Source organism: Leptopilina boulardi, unplaced genomic scaffold, assembly GCF_019393585.1.
Source record: "Leptopilina boulardi isolate dan_hultmark-lab unplaced genomic scaffold, ZJU_Lbou_2.1 LbouV2_392, whole genome shotgun sequence".
In the NCBI taxonomy this organism is placed as follows: Eukaryota; Metazoa; Arthropoda; class Insecta; order Hymenoptera; family Figitidae; genus Leptopilina; species Leptopilina boulardi.
In genome coordinates this window covers 609295-627190 of record NW_026137965.1, presented here as the reverse complement: position 1 = coordinate 627190, position 17896 = coordinate 609295, and the positions used below count along the sequence as shown (strand labels likewise).

The following is a 17896-nucleotide window of genomic DNA, read 5'->3' as shown; positions in this document are numbered from 1 at the left end:
TGACATTTTTGTGGAAAAACTAAGACAATTTCAACCCCGGTATAACCCTGGCAACACTTTTTGCAGACCTTTTAACGGTCGAAACCGCTATTATTGATTTTTGCAATTTTTGTGAAAAAATTAAAACTATTTCAACTCTGGGACAACCCCGGCATCATTTTTTCACGACCTTTTCACGTACAAAACTGCGGATTTTTATTTTATGCAATTTTGTGGAAAAAGTAAGACTATTTCCACCCCGGTATAACCCTGGCATCACTTTTTGCAGACCTTTTAACGGTCAAAACCGCTATTATTGATTTTTGAAATTTTTGTGAAAAACTAAGACAATTTCAACCCCGGTATAACCCTGGCATCACCTTTTGCAGACATTTTTACGGTTAAAAACGCTATTTGTGATTTTTGAAATTTTTGTGGAATAAATAAGACTATTTCAGCTCCGGGACAACCCCGGCATCATTTTCTCACGACCTTTTCACGGTCAAAACCGCGGATTTTGATTTTATGCATTTTTGTGGAAAAAGTAAGACTATTTCAACCCCGGTATAACCCTGGCTTCCCTTTTTGCAGACCTTTTTACGGTCAAAAACGCTATTTGTGATTTTTGACATTTTTGTGGAAAAATTAAAACTATTTCAACCCCGGTATAACCCTGGCAACGCTTTTTGCAGACCTTTTAACTGTCAAAACCGCTATTATTGATTTTTGCAATTTTTGTGAAAAAATTAAAACTATTTCAACTCTGGGACAACCCCGGCATCATTTTTTCACGACCTTTTCACGGTTAAACCGCGGATTTTGATTTTATGCATTTTTGTGGAAAAAGTAAGACTATTTCAACCTCGGTATAACCCTGGCATCCCTTTTTGCAGACCTTTTTACGGTCAAAAACGCTAATTGTGATTTTTGAAATTTTTGTGGAAAAACTAAGACAATTTCAACCCCGGTATAACTCTGGCATCATTTTTTTCACGACCTTTTTATGGTCAAAAGCACTATATTTGATTTTTCAAATTTTTGTGGAATAATTAAGACAATTTCAACTCCGGGACAACCCCGGCATCATTTTTTCACGACCTTTTAACGGTCAAAACCGCAACTATTGATTTTTGCAATTTTTGTGAAAAAATTAAAACTATTTCAACTCTGGAACAACCCCGACATCATTTTTTCACGACCTTTTCACGTTCATAACCGCGGATTTTGATTTTTGCAATTTTTGTGATTAAAAATTAAAAATTAAAATTAAAATTAAATTAAAACTATTTCAACCCCGGTATGACCCTGGCATCACTTTTTTCGGAACTTTTTATCGTCAAATTGGAGCTTGCAAATTTTAACTATTCTCTTGGTAAAGTAAGAACCCTGTTTTGGTCAAAAACGTTGTTTAGGATATTTGCCATTTTTTGTGAAAAAATTATCTTGGGAATACTTGTAGAGTTTCATTTGCATGATTTGTTTTGATAGTTTTATGTAGGTGAATGGTAATGATGTACTGAATACTTTTAATATGTTTGATTAAAAATTTTTTTTATTTTGAAATATGAAAGTTATGGACATTTTTGATGCTTACAAAAAACAATTATTACATTAATCTGATAAATTTGTACATTTCTATGAAATAAAAATTACTTCACGTTAATAAATTCAAAAAAAATATGTTTTATAATTTGTTTTTCATACACATAGTTGTATATGAAAAGCAATCTATAAAGTGTCCCACTTCAAATCAGGCATATTCCATATAATCGATGCGGGTACGATATACATATATTTAGTGTAATTTTTTTATGTTTGGTACTGCAGTTAAAAACAGTATAATTTCATATACTTTGAACTATTTTTAGTTGAGGACGACATGAATAGAAAGAGTGATTTTTAATTTTTCTTTGTTAGCCTAGAAAACAGAAAATGATTTAATAAGCAGAAAATTACGTTTATTAAATAATAATTTGAATTAAAAATACTTACTCATTTTCATTCTTCCTACTGTCTATCTTTATCCACTGTAATTCATTATTTGTATGAAATACAGATAGTGTCGAATATTTTTACCATACGTAAAGAATTCGTTATGGTTTCGTGTTTTATTCTTTGTACTCAGACAAAAGTTTAAAAAACCATTTTAACGTCATTGATGATGATAATGATTTACAATTTTTCATTTTATTCAGCCAAAAATCTCTAAAATCTTCTGATTTTGTCAGCCAAAATTGTGGCTAATGTATTTATTTAACTGTAATGGCAGGTAAATTCAGCCAAAAATCTCGAAAGTCTGTCCATTGTCAGCCAAAATTGTGGCTAATTTATTTATATAACTGTTAACCAAAATTAATAAAGGTGTCACTTTTTATTCATGTTCAATAAAATTTACTGGTTGTGAAACAAACGTGGATGTAGTATTTTCTTTTTGAACTTTTATGAAAAAACAAACACTTTGTAAATTTTCTACATTTACAACATCCATATGGTTTGGAATTTCATAAACTCTGTGAATAAAATTTAAACCTATTTCCGGAAGAATTGTTGTTGGAAATGCGAGTTCTTTTCGGTACCTTCTAATAACTGCATAATAAGTTGCTGGACAATAACAGTTATTTCGACATTCGCAAGATAACACTTTTAGGAATAGACGAATAATGCCAAACCTGTAATTATTGTTTGCAATATATTGCGCACATTTAGAATTTGTAACTTTCGCTTGAGTGTATATCTCAGAAGTATATATTATTTTATTCTTCATTAATTTTTTGAAGACTATGTATTTTACAACTTGAACTCCACGATCTAAAAATAATTGATGAACATCATTCGGAATTCGCATTCTTGAATATGCGCCAACAATATATAAATTCTCTTGTATGTATTGTAATTTTAACTGTTTAGTGCAACATATATATTTTTTGCAAAAAGTGTGCGCTTCAGATCCTTCAACAAGTTGATCTTGATTTAATGTGAATGTGTTCATATATAAAGATGCACCAAAATATATTTGAAGTTGTGCCCCTTTACTACCATGTACCAAATTTTTCAATTTCCCATTAATGTCCTCATAGGTAAAACAAGAATATACGTATAAAGGACCAAATTCATGAACATCTGGAACAAAGTGTGCCAAAGAATGCAAATTATTTGTCATGTGGCGAACGTCATAAAGAAATGCATATCGAGAGATGAATTCGTGTATCATTCGATCCGCATTATTTAGCATATCTTCTGATATGCTTGGTTGACTAAGATAATAAATAGCATTAACTAATAATTTTAAATGCTCAAAATACTCGGGTTTTAAAGCTCCATCTAGAACTATAAGCGACACATAGAAAAAGAAAACTTTAAACTCAGATGCTTTCCAGTATTTTAAATGATCTTTTATAGAGCGAAGTCGTCTTTGAACAAATTGTGGTAGCTTAATTTTTTTTATGAGCTTATCAACATCGTCAACTTTGTTATAAATAGAATAGCGTTGGCCGGCAAATTTAGGGTCGAACCAAAGTGTTAAAAGTGCTTTGAACACACCAATAAATACGCAATGCATTGGATCAATCGCAGTTGTTCTTATCCATTGATAAACTAAATAAGTCAAAATAGTTGGGCCTTTAACACCAAACTTAGGTTTCTTAGGAGTACCTACTTTAGCATGCTCTAAAGTCTCTGCTTCAGTTCTTAGTTTAAGAACAGGTTGATATGGATAAACCTGAGTACCTCCTTCTCTTATTCCTTTTATTTTGCATTTCTGGCAACCGTATTTTCCATTGTATTGTTTCATATTAAGAAATAATGCTTTTGCCGGAAGATCGCATGTTCCTGATATAATCATTCCTTTTACATTAATAATTCTATTTTCATCATCAGGTGTATTCACATCAATGCCAGTCAATATTTCCGAAATTTCAGGGAATAGAGGTAAAAGAAATTGGTTAGGTGAAGGTTTATCTTCTCCAAACCACATTCCTGCTAAAATAAGATTTTCTTTCTTAAAACGTAAATCATAAGGCAGTTCATTTATTACCAAATAAAATGGCCAAAATGAAAATTTTGACGATTTGAAAACTTGAACTCCATCGGTGTACCATGAGAACGAAATGTTATTTGGATCAGATAAAAATTCACCAGGTTCTGACAATTCTTTATAAATTTTCCCATCATATATGTCTTCAATATTTTCATCATTCAATTTAACTCTGTTAAATCGATGTCTTAATTTTTCTCGAAAACCTTGTCGGTTGTAAAGAGATTTAATTTGCTCGATAATTGATATTGTTAAGAAATAACTACTTTTATTTTGTTTTAAACAATTTGGACATTGCGACATTTCTGATTCATGATTTTGTAAACAAAATGAACAATAAAAATGTCTTGTAAGGGGACTTTGTAAATTTTCAAAGTATTTTTTAAATTTATACAACGTTTTCTTACAATTGTTTGGCTGAGGACAGTGCATGGCCAGTAATTCTAACACAGCAGTTGTTACCACTCCTGAGAGTGAAAAGCGCAACACAACAGCAAGAATAGACAAAACACTTTCTCTAACTGTTAGTGGTGATCCTTCATAAAGCGGAAGATCATCATTTTCATCATTATTAATGTTATTATCATCGTTTTCTATATCATTATCATCATCATAATCATCATCATTATCATCATCATAATCATCATCATCATCATTATCATCATCATCACCATCATCATCATCATCATGATCATCATAATCATCTTCATCATCGTCATCTGGACTTGAATTTAAATTATTCTCTTCTTGAAGTATTTCATTTTCTTCAGCATCAAAATATTCTAAGATATAATTAATTTTATAAATAAAACACTGCAAAATAAGGTACAATATTTTTCTTTTAACCCTCCGTAAGTCGGATCTTTTTTGTAATGCAGTTAGTCGCAGGTGAGGAAGCTTTTCACTTTCAAAATTTAGTTTGAGGGGTTATCCATAAACCATGGTATATTTTAAGGGGTAGGAGGAGGGTTAGCAATATATCAAGCTACATGTTAATCGTTAATGAAAAAGCATCACAAGTGGGAGGGAAAATCTCGAATAAATGTATCACATGGTTTCATGCATGACCATTTAATGTTATTGTAAAATAGTAATTTTTGTCTTAAATATTTACTCGAGTTCATAAACGGTTAAATGAATGCACAATTATCATTAGTTATTGTTTATTATAGAAATAAAAATTTAATAACAATTTTTACTGTACGCGGTTTGTCGACCAGTGCAACGTTTCCTCACTACGCGTCAAAAATTCCCAACTTTTACTACTTTTAAATTCAATAAGTTGAAAATAAAAATCTTAAAAAATATAAAAACTGTTTAATATACAAACAAACTGGGTTAGGAGACTCCTCAGCATGCCACCTACGGAGGGTTAATATAAGAGTAATTTTATTTCTATTTTATTTCTATAAATGTTTATTAGGTAAAACAAAAAAATTCTTCTTTATTTTCATAAGAAGAAAATTATGTGAAAGTGGGAATAACTGTTACATGGGAGAGTATAAAGACGGGAGTCCAAGGAAAGTGATTAATTTTTATGTACCAGCATGCTGGTTATCTGCGATATAAAATGTACTTTAGCACATAAATCCTATGGGAATCAAAATTTAGAAAAATGCTTTAGATAGGAAAATTACTACATATCGTTGACCCCAAGTGAAATACATATATGTATGTCTATAAAAACATTTTGGTATTAAGGCATCTCCTAAGAACAAAATAAAAAAAACGTATCTCGAATTTTCAGTTAGAAATCACGTACATGAAAAATTTTTTGAAAGAGTTTGATGTACCAGTACATTAATTTATCAACTGTTGAAAGCATTGACACCCCACAGACGAATATCTTTCTGGCCTGTTGTTCAGAGCTACCACGAGGGGAAGCAGTAGACCCAAAATTGTTTTGCCTCTACATTTCATGCCTATAAAGTAGGCACCACCATTTTTGATAGAGAAAAACTAACAAAAATTCTTCCGTGTATGTTATTGACATACAAGATGCGTGATTTCTAAATGACTATCCGAGATATATTTTTTCTGCTCTGTTTGTAGGAGATAGGTAACTTCCAAAATTTTTGACTTAATATTACTTTGGGTGAACAATACGTAAGAGTTATTTGCATTTTTTAATCTGAATCTGACAGTAAATTTTAAATAAGAAATTTTCAATACACTTAAAAATATGATAAAAATAATTTTGTAAATTGGTATAAATTGTTTAAAACTTAAATATTTACTGAATATTCTTTTTAAAGTTGGCAAATTTTTCAATCGCTTGACAAAACTAATTAAAACAAAGACCATTTACTTTACGATTTGAGTTACTCATTACTTTGTGTTAAAATGACAAAATATTAGAAGTTTTGTTGAAAATTGAATGGAAAAAGTGAAAAAAAATTACAAAATAATTTATTGCAACCCTTTAATGTACATAATGACACTTTTTTTAAAGAGATAAAGATACAAAAATTTTCATCAATTTCTTCCGGGCTGAAAAAAATAGTACAAGAAAATGTACAAATTTTTGTACATGTTCATTAATGAACTTGTACATTTTCTTGTACATGTTCAAGTAATGTTCTTGAACAAGCTCAGCATCTAAAATTGAGACATTTTCTTGTACCAGATGTGGAACATGTTCCAGTACATGTTCATTTATGTCTTTTTAATAAAAAATTAAAAACTTTAAAGGCTGCGCAGTAGTTTTCTTAAGCCTTTACAGCTGTGCAATAATTTTTAGCATGTGTAAGTGAAGAGTATTAATAATTATAACTTATTAAGATTTCAAATTTTTTTCAAAAACATTTTTAAACAAATGTTCTTGTAAAAGAACATAAACGTGTTCATGTAAAAGTACTTGTGCATGAAACCTGCACAAAGAATATGTACAAGAACATGTACATTTTCTTGTACAAGTATATTATCTTATCCAGGATATTGTACAAGTTCTGGTACAAGAACATGTCTCAATTCCGGATGCTGAACTTGTTCAAGAACATTACATGAACATGTACAACAAATGTACAAGTTCATTAATGAACATGTACAAGAACTTGTACATTTTCTTGTACACGTTTTTCAGCCGGGTTAATGTTAAATATTTTTTAGTACGCAAATATATATAACGAAGTATAATGAAATATTTATCCTAACTATCCTCAGGTCTTAAAAATTTAACTCCACCATTATTAAAACTTTATCTACCGTACCAGTTTTATTACTTAATAAATATTTTTCCTTTTGGCACTAATTTTGCGCGTCCTTTTTTAAAAAACAATTTTTCATTTTGAATATATATATATATATAAATTTTTAAGCATAAAAGTTAAAGGTTACAATCAGAAGCAACAAAAATGAATGATAAAATGTAAAAAATAAAAATCCATTTATATACATTTGCAATTACAAAAATAAATTTCTTTGAAATATTACATCGTTCTATAAGTATTCCACACTAAATCTTTTTCTCGTTTAAAAAGTTTTATAGAATGAAATGCAATATTTCCAAAAAAAATCATGCAATTACAAATTTTATAATTGTTTTTTATTTTGACATTTTGTCATATGGAAGTGAACAAGGTCTTTGCTTCGTCACGAATACATTTCATAATTAAATATGAATATATTACACATATGAAGAAGAACTTAAGAAAAGAAGAAGTTACTTCTATAAAGGAGAATACACAGTTATATACTAATCAAAAAGTTACCATCATCCGATAAAACATTTTCCTCATCATATTCATCAGTGTTTGAGTCATCGATAACACTATTATTAGTATTGTGACTACCAATACTAGCAGCACTCATATTCTCATCTGGAATTTGATTGTCTAAGTCAACTTCCATCTCATTGACATCAAGCAGTCCATTATTGTTATAATTTCTTTGTTGAAATTCTTCATCTACATCCTAATTCAAAAAATTGAATTTAATCTATATTTTCATTTTTTACATTACAGTATGAGTTTTCAAAAAGTTTTCATTTCAAAAAATAACAAAAAAATGAAAAAAAGAAAAAATTGTTTTTAAACAAATTATACAAACAAAAGGATCATCAGGCCCACTCCAAAACTTAATACAAAATTTTCTTATTATTTTCATGTTTGTAAAAATAATAAAAATCGGACCCAAATTGAAAAAAATTTATTTATTTTTAAAAAATCGTTATTTTTTATAAACAAATTCAAAATTTTTTTTTCGTTAACATATTTTAAAAGTGAATAAAAAACTAAAACTTTTTTATATCTTGGTCATAATTCCTGAAACCAATGCTTTACGAGTTATATGTCATTGAATTTGAGACTATTTTCAAAAAACTCGAAAGAACCAGACTTTTAAAAATTTGTAACTCCAAAATTTGAGCACTTGTAAAAAGTAAAAACATACGTAAACCTTTCTTTCTATAGAGAAAAAAAAATACATTTACCGAATTTAAAATGTCATAGGTAAATTTCACCTACAGGCAAATTGACGTGAAATGACCCATATATCTACCTATATTAGTATTAAAATGAACATAACCTCAAAATTCAAGGTCCTAGGTCTCCAGGATTCAAGGTTATGGATCAAACATAACCTTAAATTTCAAGGGCATAGGGTTCCAGGATTTAAAGTCAAACATAACCTCAATATTCTAGGGCATAGGTCAAGGGATCGTCATGAAAGTTAGTATTGAGATTATTCGGATTTTTCGGAAGGTATAACTAGAAACTGAAATCGTTTTAAAACTTTAATTTTTTTCTATTTTACTAATATTTTACTGACAATGGGTCTTTTTTTATTTTCTCTCATTAATCACTAATAAAAATGTATGTAAATAATAAAATAAACTTTTTCTGATAAATATTTTTAAATATTTCAACGAAGTAGAAGAAGGCTGTATTGTGATCCACTTTATAAATTTATCGAAAATTTAAATTGAAATGAGTTTTGATTCGGTTTAACTGACCAATGTGAAAAAATTTCTGCGAGTTTCCCTGGAAACAAAAATATTACTTAAAAACATTTTTAATCCCAGAACTGATAATTCTTTGAGTCAAAATTCCGAAATATTTCGCCAAAGATTAAAAAGCCACAAAGTAAGTAACAAAATAAAAATAATCTTGGTCACTGTTAGTCAACTCTTCCGTGATAGTTAATCTCACTTGGCAAAAAATGAATCATAATGTAATTATCAGTTGTCTATAGATGGTTCTTGTTTCAATTAGTCAAATCGTCAGGGAAATTTTTTTTTTTAAATTTATTTAATTTTATTATTTTATACCTTTATTAATATAGATTTTTTAAAATTTTCCACCCTTGAAGAAATTAAAATCCAAAAATAATCAAATTTTTTTTAATTTTGAAAATACAGAAATATTTGAGATTTTATATAATTCTAAGAAAAATTGGTGTATATCAATCATGTAATTTAAAAAATTTTAATTTTTATTTAATTGTTTCTTCCCTTACAACTTGTAATGAAGATAAAAATTAAAAAATTACTTTTTATTCTTAAATTGTTCATATTAATGGTAAAACTATGTTTCAAGTAATTAAAAGTATTTAAATATTGAAATATTTAATAATTTTAACTATTTTTCCCATTCTTCCCCTTCCATATCCTCCTCTTGATCCACAACGTCCTGTTCCTCCTATTTTGGTACCACCATAACAGTCTTGAGATCCACCACGTCCTGTTCCTCCTCTACTTATACCACCGTAACCGCCTCGTGATCCACCACGTCCTGTTCCTCCTCTACTTATACCACCATATCCACCTTGTGATCCACCATTACCGTTTTCTCCTTTTTTGCCATTATCACCTTTACCATTTTGATAAAAGTTTCTATTATTCCACTCGGTTCGTCTCCTGTACCATTCTCTTCTACTCTTTCCACTCGATTTTCTTCTAATTCTCCCTGCATCTAATAAACATAAATAAAATTAATCACTATAATTTAATGTTTTTTTGAGTAGGATAAATTCATACAAAAATTAATTTAATAAATAACCTTCTGTCTGCTGCTTCTTCAAAGTCGAATTTTCCCACACTCTGCTCCAAACTTTTATCTCCTTACCATTACCTGAATAGAAAAAGTTTATTATTATAAATAAAATATTGCACAAGTATGTCAAATTAAAATATATAATATTCAAAACAAATTGATTTTCAAATTTAAACGTTTTTAAATTAATAATCGCATAATAAAAATTATAATTGTTAAAATTAATGTCACTTTAAATTTATGAAAAATAATGTTTATTAAGTTTCATTGAATAATTTATATTATCTTAGTATTTTAAAAATTAATAATATTAATATTTCCTTTGAAAATATAATATTAATATATTATAAAATTCAATTGATGTCTATACATTAAAACAAATTTTTTTCGGATTTTAACTAATATTAATGAAGGTTATATCTCTGTGTGGACGTTAATGCGAATTTGACGTTTATGAAAAAAATTAAAATAAAAACATTATTATACGGCTAAAAAATTTTTGTTTAAAATCTTACCATCCAGTTTCTCATTTTTTTTTTCATTACATATCGTACTTTTCCCATCCATTTCAATTTCCATGCTTGTATCTCCGTTTACTGAAAGGAACAACTAAATAAATTTTTCTATTAAAAATTTTAATTATTTAAATATGATACTTACATTTCTTTAATCGTTCAACCTCTTTTCTTAATTGGCCAATAGTATTTCTCATTTCTTCCATGGTAGAATTATTTTCAGACATTTTGACGTTTAAATGAACAAAAGTATTTCTTTGGTTATAACAAAAGAGTCACATTTTTTGAAATCTGTTACGTCATGTTTAATTAAAATTATCTATTACAAGGAAACAATTTTCAAGTCGTATAAATTATAGATTTATTTTTTTCACTAAAAAAATTAAAGAAAAAACTTATTTTATTACAATTCCTTAAATTTTTGAAAGTTAAAAAATATTTTTCAGTAGTAAATTTTTTTTATTTTTTTAACATTTAAATTTATAAAAATTATTCTATTAGAAGACCACAGTATTATTTTATTAATACTTACTTTATAATTTTAATATTTATGTCCTCAGAGATTAGAATATAATATATAAGTGTACATATTTTCACATTAAAATTATAAAAAATTTATTTACATGTATAGAAAAAAATATATGTAATAAGATTAAATTACACATATCTAAGAAATAATATTCTATACTTACCACATAAAAATTTTCCACTATATGAAAAATTATTTTATTCTTTTCAACAGAAATAAAACAATGTAAAGATTTACTTTAAAAAACGTGAATTTTGATATCTTAAAATTTCATTACAATCAATTGTAAAAATCTATTTAAAAAATTCTCACACTAAGACATTTATTATTTAGTTTTTAACAAATATTTTTAATTACACTTTTTTCTATCGAATTCGTATTAAATAAAGTAAAATTTTTTTAAAATTTAATTGCATACGTTAGGGTCTTTAACAAGAAGACAATTTACTAATATTTAGAATGACTTGACAAAAATTTATGTTAATTAAAATATTACATTAAAAATGTTTGTAACAAATTATTGTTATTATTATTATTAACAAAAAATGTCAATTTGGAGTTTTCTTTATTAAAATCACTAAAAAATAAAAATAAATTCATAGATAATAATAATCATCACGATAATAATGGTAATTGTCAGCAGCCGACTAAAATCATAAAACTTTAAAGGTTTTTTTCAGAAAATCTTAATAAGAAAAATCTAAGGGCCTAGAAAAAGAAAAGTCAGCAATATTCTCACTCGGTATATATTGCTAAAAAAATATTAACAACATTAATTGTTATAAATTATTTACAAGTACAGATTTTGGAAGGATTTTTCATGTACTTCTTAATAAGAAAAAAATTTAAAAAAAATTCGTAACACCTCTTTTGGATAATTAACCCTTATTTTTCAATTATGACTCATTACGATATTTTGAAATCTTTTATTATTGCAAAGCTGTGATTTTAAAAAATGTAAATATGTAAATAAAACATTAATTGACTTTTGTGAAAATATGAAAAGAAGTGCAAAATAATGTTTTCATTGAAGATTGAATTTTTTTTAAACTTCATTTTTAATGTTCTACAATTTTTTTTTAAATATATAATATTAAGTATGTATAGGAAACGCCAGTAAATTTTTATTTATAAATAATGCAATATCTTACTGAATCAGACGAACTAAATAAATTTGCTTCATTCTCTCGAAGAGCGTTTAAAATTCTTTTTTGCGTCGAGTACGAATAATTGTCAAAGTTCTTGTTTCGATTCATTTTTTTAGTTTTTTAATATTATTGTTTAATATAAAAATTCCTTTTTATTTAAATAACTTACATCATTTATCAAAATTATAATTAATCAATTTGAATAATGATAGTTTGAATTTTTATATTTACTTTTTTTTGACACATTCAAATGAAAAGCTATTTCTCAAGTAAAAACAGAACAAAAGATAGAAGACAAAAATTGTCAAAAAAATGAAATTTTAAGTTACTTTAATTAATTTATAAACTTTTTTTAAATTGAATCTTCATTGCAAAATCGAAATTTAATTTAAAAAATTTGAAAAATTAAACATTTTCTGAAAATCACTTAATCATCAAAAATTGCTTTAATTAATGAAATTTAAATTTAAAAATTTTCATGGTTACCAATGCAATTGTTTTAAGTGACAACATTCGTATTATTGATATGTCAACTGGAAAAAAGTAATTAGTTAAAATCAATATTGAAACTCATTAAGTTGAATAGGCAGAAAAAATGTCAGGAACAAAATATTGTTTAATTTTTTGGAAAAAAGAAAAAACTGTCAGTGTAATAGAAGAGCCTGAAGAAATTAAAACAATAAGTGATGGAGATGAAACTAAATTAATCGATCAGGGAATTTCATATCAAATAGTAATTATTGCAAGAAGTGGTAAATGAAATTTTTTAAAAATAATTGAAATATTACAAATAAAATTAAAATAGATTAATTTTTATTTTTCACATTTTGTATTTTTTGCTATTATTATTTTTTATTTTGGTTATGTATTATATATTTTATAATATATATTTTTATTTCTTTAAATAGAAAGTAAAAGTTATCTTGAAAAATTAAATGTTTCCACGGAAGGAAAAATTTTAAAAAGTAAAACTAAGGTCATGGCCAAAAAAAGGAGGAATCCATCAGCAGCTGCGGAAAAAAAGAAAAAGCAGGAGTCAGTTAAGGATAAAATAAATAAAAAAATTTTGGGGTTACAAAACTTGACAAGTAAGATTTAAATATATTTAATGTGTAATATAAAATTAATACGAATAAAAATTCAAAATAAATAAAAATAAATAAAATAAAAGTGCAAAAGAAAACATTAAAAATATTTTTAAAGGCAATAAGAGTGATAAAGATGGTCAAATTTCCGACGATGAGGAAATAATTCATAAAGACCCTAAACCTTCCACATCGACAATTCGGAAAGGTAATTTATTATATAATTAAAAATAAAAAAACAGTCTAACAAACAACAGTAAATTGTTTAAATTAAAGTCTGATATTTAATATTTAAAATTCAAAACAAAGATAAGTTCAATTAATGTTAAATTTTAAATTGTAAAAAATTAAATTATTTTCAATTTTATTGAAAATAGGTCTATTATTTCAAAATTTTTTTTAAATTCATTTTGTTCAAAATTTTTATTTTTTACTATTGTATAATCAATGAAGAAAAAAAATATTTAAAATTTTAATACATTGGAATTCAAAAAAAAATTTTTAATGTAAAAAATATTAATTATATAATATAAAAAAATTTACAAACATTAAAATAATATAATAAAAAATAATTATCTAAAAAAATTTGGTAAGATGATGATACAGAAACGAATCACACGGCAAGATCTAATGGAAATAAAAATAATAAAAAGCTAGTTGATGATAACAATTCCGAGGATGACGAAATATTTTATAAAGACCCTAAACCTTCCACATCGCAAATCCGGAATGGTAATTAATTCTATAATCAAAAAAATACGACAGTCCAACAAAAAAGCAGTAAATTGTTTATATTAAAGTCTTTAATATTTCTAATTTGTCAAAATTAAAAACAAGGAAAAATTCAATTACTACGTTATTATTTTTTTAAAAAACTTAAATTATTTTTAATTTTATTGAAAATAGCTCTATTATTCCAAATTATTGTCAATTTACTTTTTACAAAATTTTTAAGTTTTTACTATTGTATAATTAATGCAAAAAAATTATTAAAATTTTTTATACATATAAATTAAAAAAAAAATTTTAATTTAAAAAATATTAATTATATAATAAAAAAAGATATACAAACATTAAAATAATATAATAAAAAAATAATTATCTAAAAAAATTTGTTATGATGATGATATAGAAACGAATCACAAGGCAAAATCTAAAGCAAATAAAAATAATAAAAAGTTAGTTAACAAAGATGATAACAATTCCGAGGATGATGAAATATTTTATAAAGACCCTAAACCTTCCACATCGCAAATCCGAGATGGTAATTAATTCTATAATCAAAAAAAAAATACGACAGTTCAACAAAAAAGCAGTAATTTGTTTATATTAAAGTCTTTAATATTTCTAATTTGTCAAAATTCGAAACAAAGAAAAATTCAATTACAACGTTATTATTTTTTAAAAAAACTTAAATTATTTTTAATTTTATTGAAAATAGCTCTATTATTCTAAATTTTTGTCAATTTACTTCTTACAAAATTTTTAAGTTTTTACTATTGAATAATTAATGCAAAAAAAATTATTTTAAATTTTTATACATATAAATTAAAAATTTTTGTTTTTACTTTGAAAAATATTAATGATATAATATAAAAAAGATATACAAACATTAAAATAATGTAATAAAAAAATAATTATCTAAAAAAATTTGTTAAGATGATGATTTAGAAACGAATCAGACGGCAAAATCTAAAGCAAATAAAAATAATAAAAAGTTAGTTAACAAAGATGATAACAATTCCGAGGATGATGAAATATTTTATCAAGACCCTAAACCTTCCACATCGCAAATCCGAAATGGTAATTAATTCTATAATAAAAAAAAAATACGACAGTCCAACAAAAAAGCAGTAAATTGTTTATATTAAAGTCTTTAATATTTCTAATTTGTCAAAATTAAAAACAAGGAAAAATTCAATTACTACGTTATTATTTTTTTAAAAAACTTAAATTATTTTTAATTTTATTGAAAATAGCTCTATTATTCCAAATTATTGTCAATTTACTTTTTACAAAATTTTTAAGTTTTTAATATTGTATAATTAATGCAAAAAAATTATTTAAAATTTTTATACATATAAATTAAAAAAAAAAATTTAATTTAAAATATATTAATTATATAATATAAAAAAGATATACAAACATTAAAATAATATAATAAAAAAATAATTATCTAAAAAAATTTGTTATGATGATGATATAGAAACGAATCACAAGGCAAAATCTAAAGCAAATAAAAATAATAAAAAGTTAGTTAACAAAGATGATAACAATTCCGAGGATGATGAAATATTTTATAAAGACCCTAAACCTTCCACATCGCAAATCCGAGATGGTAATTAATTCTATAATAAAAAAAAATACGACAGTCCAACAAAAAAGCAGTAAATTGTTTATATTAAAGTCTTTAATATTTCTAATTTGTCAAAATTCGAAACAAAGAAAAATTTAATTACTACGTTATTATTTTTTTAAAAAACTTAAATTTTTTTTAATTTTATTGAAAATAGCTTTATTATTCCAAATTTTTGTCAATTTACTTCTTACAAAATTTTTAAGTTTTTACTATTGTATAATTAATGCAAAAAAAATTATTTAAAATTTTTATACATATAAATTTAAAAAAAAATTTTTAATGTAAAAAATATTTTTTTAATTTTTCATCTTAATAATTGTGGACTTCAGCATATTAATTTTAATCAATTAAAAATTTAACGATTTTTTTAAATAACAAATTCAGTTATTCTAATTTTAATCGATTCTTGTCTTAATTCGTTAAATCATTCATTGTTTGAAATTTTAGTTGAATTTAAATTTTAATAATCCATTTACTATGTATTTTCGAAAAATTATTCACTTCTTCTCTTAAAAAATTGGTACTGTGATTTCTGTAATTATTCAATATAAGTATATAATGACGTTTTTTCTGACGTAAATTTTGAGCAGCTGATAAAAAAAGATTCCATCAAGATATCGATGACGAAATTTCCGATGACGACTCCGTAGATGATCCATATGTTCCCGAAATGTCACAGTTGAATCGCAAAGTAATTTCAAAAAAGGGAAAAACTCAATCAAATAAAGAATACGAGAGTTCCGAAGATGAGGAAATTGATGAAGGCATGGGGTAAAAAGAGAATCTTACATTAAAGAAAAATATGAAAATATTTCCTGAAAATACCGAAAGTTTCCCGGAAATATTTTCACATGAATTTTTCATGTTTGTATATGAACATTTTATTTTTACACCTGTTTTCATTTTAAATATGATTAGCTTCATTTTTAATACTAATATTAATCCAAGGTTTTCTTTATACTCTGCAGTAAGGATTCAGAATTGGAAGAAATTATTACTTCCGATGACCATGTTTCGAAACCTATTAATTCAAATATTCTGAAAGGTAATTGTCCTAACAATTTAAAAAATTGAACAAAGTATACTCTGATAAATGACTGACAAAGCAATCTTTAAGTTATCTATTGGATATAATTTTTATTTATTATTAAAAACTGAAGAAAAACTACTTGTATTTCTGACATCTTAGCTCGACTGGACCAAACTTGAGTGAAATTTACTCAAATTTTTATGTTCCCTTATATAATTAATAAAGAAAATATTTTTGAAGGTGGAAATTTGGACCTAGTTGATGGACAAAACGGCAATTCAACTTCTTCAAGTCATACAAAATTGCCTTTTCCAATAAGTTAGAGTTGATATTTTTTACCTCTATAAAATAATCACCTATTAAAGTTTACGCAAATTTTCGTAACACTAATTAAAAATATAAAAATAATATATAAAATATAAATTTTACCTACCACTAATTCGAAAATTGTTTTATGATAAAATGATTCTCAATAATTTAAATTACTATAAAAAAACATTTTCTTTTTAGTGACTCGAGAAAACCTTGAATACCTTAAACAACTTGTGATTTGGGGAGAAGCTTATTTAAGTGGAAATGCAACTTCTGACAGTTCAGTTAGTAATTTTTCATAACTTTTGTATTCAAAATTCCAAACATAATTTCTATATTTTATACCTTTAATTTAAATAGAATAATGCATATTGAACTTGAAAATATTCCCAGAAAACTTCCGAGATTTGCTTATCAGGAATGGACTTCAATGAAATTCCCTATGAAATTACAAATAGTTTCCGGGAATTTCATAGGAAATGCACTTCGGATAATTAAATTGACACAAATCTCGGGAATATTCTTTATTCAATTTCTAGAATGTCTTTTTTTTTTAAATTATTACTTGGGATAGATATTTCATGCGTTTAATTTCTAATGTAGAGCACCAATCAAACATCCATCGCAAATATGGAATCGTCCAGAAAATTAGCGACAATGAATAATGACGTACTTGTTATTAATAAATCAAGACAAATTGAAATCCTTCGTTTTAAAAACAGACCCGAAGAAATGGTACGTAGATTAATGATAGAGTTAGTGGGAACCGAAGAATTGAAAACAATGACTGCCCTTGGACATTCTAGAGGTGGAAAACGTGGAAAAGGCATACCGGAAAATATCCGGAATGCTGTGTACAGTACGTACATAATAATTATTACTTTTTTACATATACGAAAATTTTTGTTCAGAATCC

At 25.5% G+C, this 17896-nt stretch overlaps 1 protein-coding gene across 1 annotated transcript; it reads left to right on the top strand.

Moving 5' to 3' along the window:
• The first annotated feature begins 13173 nt into the window (after nt 1-13173).
• On the top strand, nt 13174-17478 carry LOC127288671 (putative uncharacterized protein DDB_G0287457). The gene is made up of 11 exons (XM_051316275.1): nt 13174-13282; nt 13398-13487; nt 13874-14011; nt 14412-14543; nt 14939-15082; nt 15486-15617; nt 16229-16409; nt 16607-16683; nt 16909-16986; nt 17179-17264; nt 17374-17478. The coding sequence occupies exons 1-11, from the start codon at nt 13174-13176 to the stop codon at nt 17476-17478; spliced, it is 1272 nt and encodes a 423-aa protein (XP_051172232.1).
• The last annotated feature ends 418 nt before the right edge of the window (nt 17479-17896 follow it).

Coding starts and splice junctions, on each gene's coding strand:
- LOC127288671 (XM_051316275.1), top strand. CDS start 13,174: ATGGCCAAAAAAAGGAGGAATCCATCAGCAGCTGCGGAAAAAAAGAAA. Junction 13,488..13,873: donor CACATCGACAATTCGGAAAG/GTAATTTATTAT, acceptor AAATTTGGTAAG/ATGATGATACAGAAACGAAT. Junction 16,410..16,606: donor GAAATTGATGAAGGCATGGG/GTAAAAAGAGAA, acceptor TATACTCTGCAG/TAAGGATTCAGAATTGGAAG.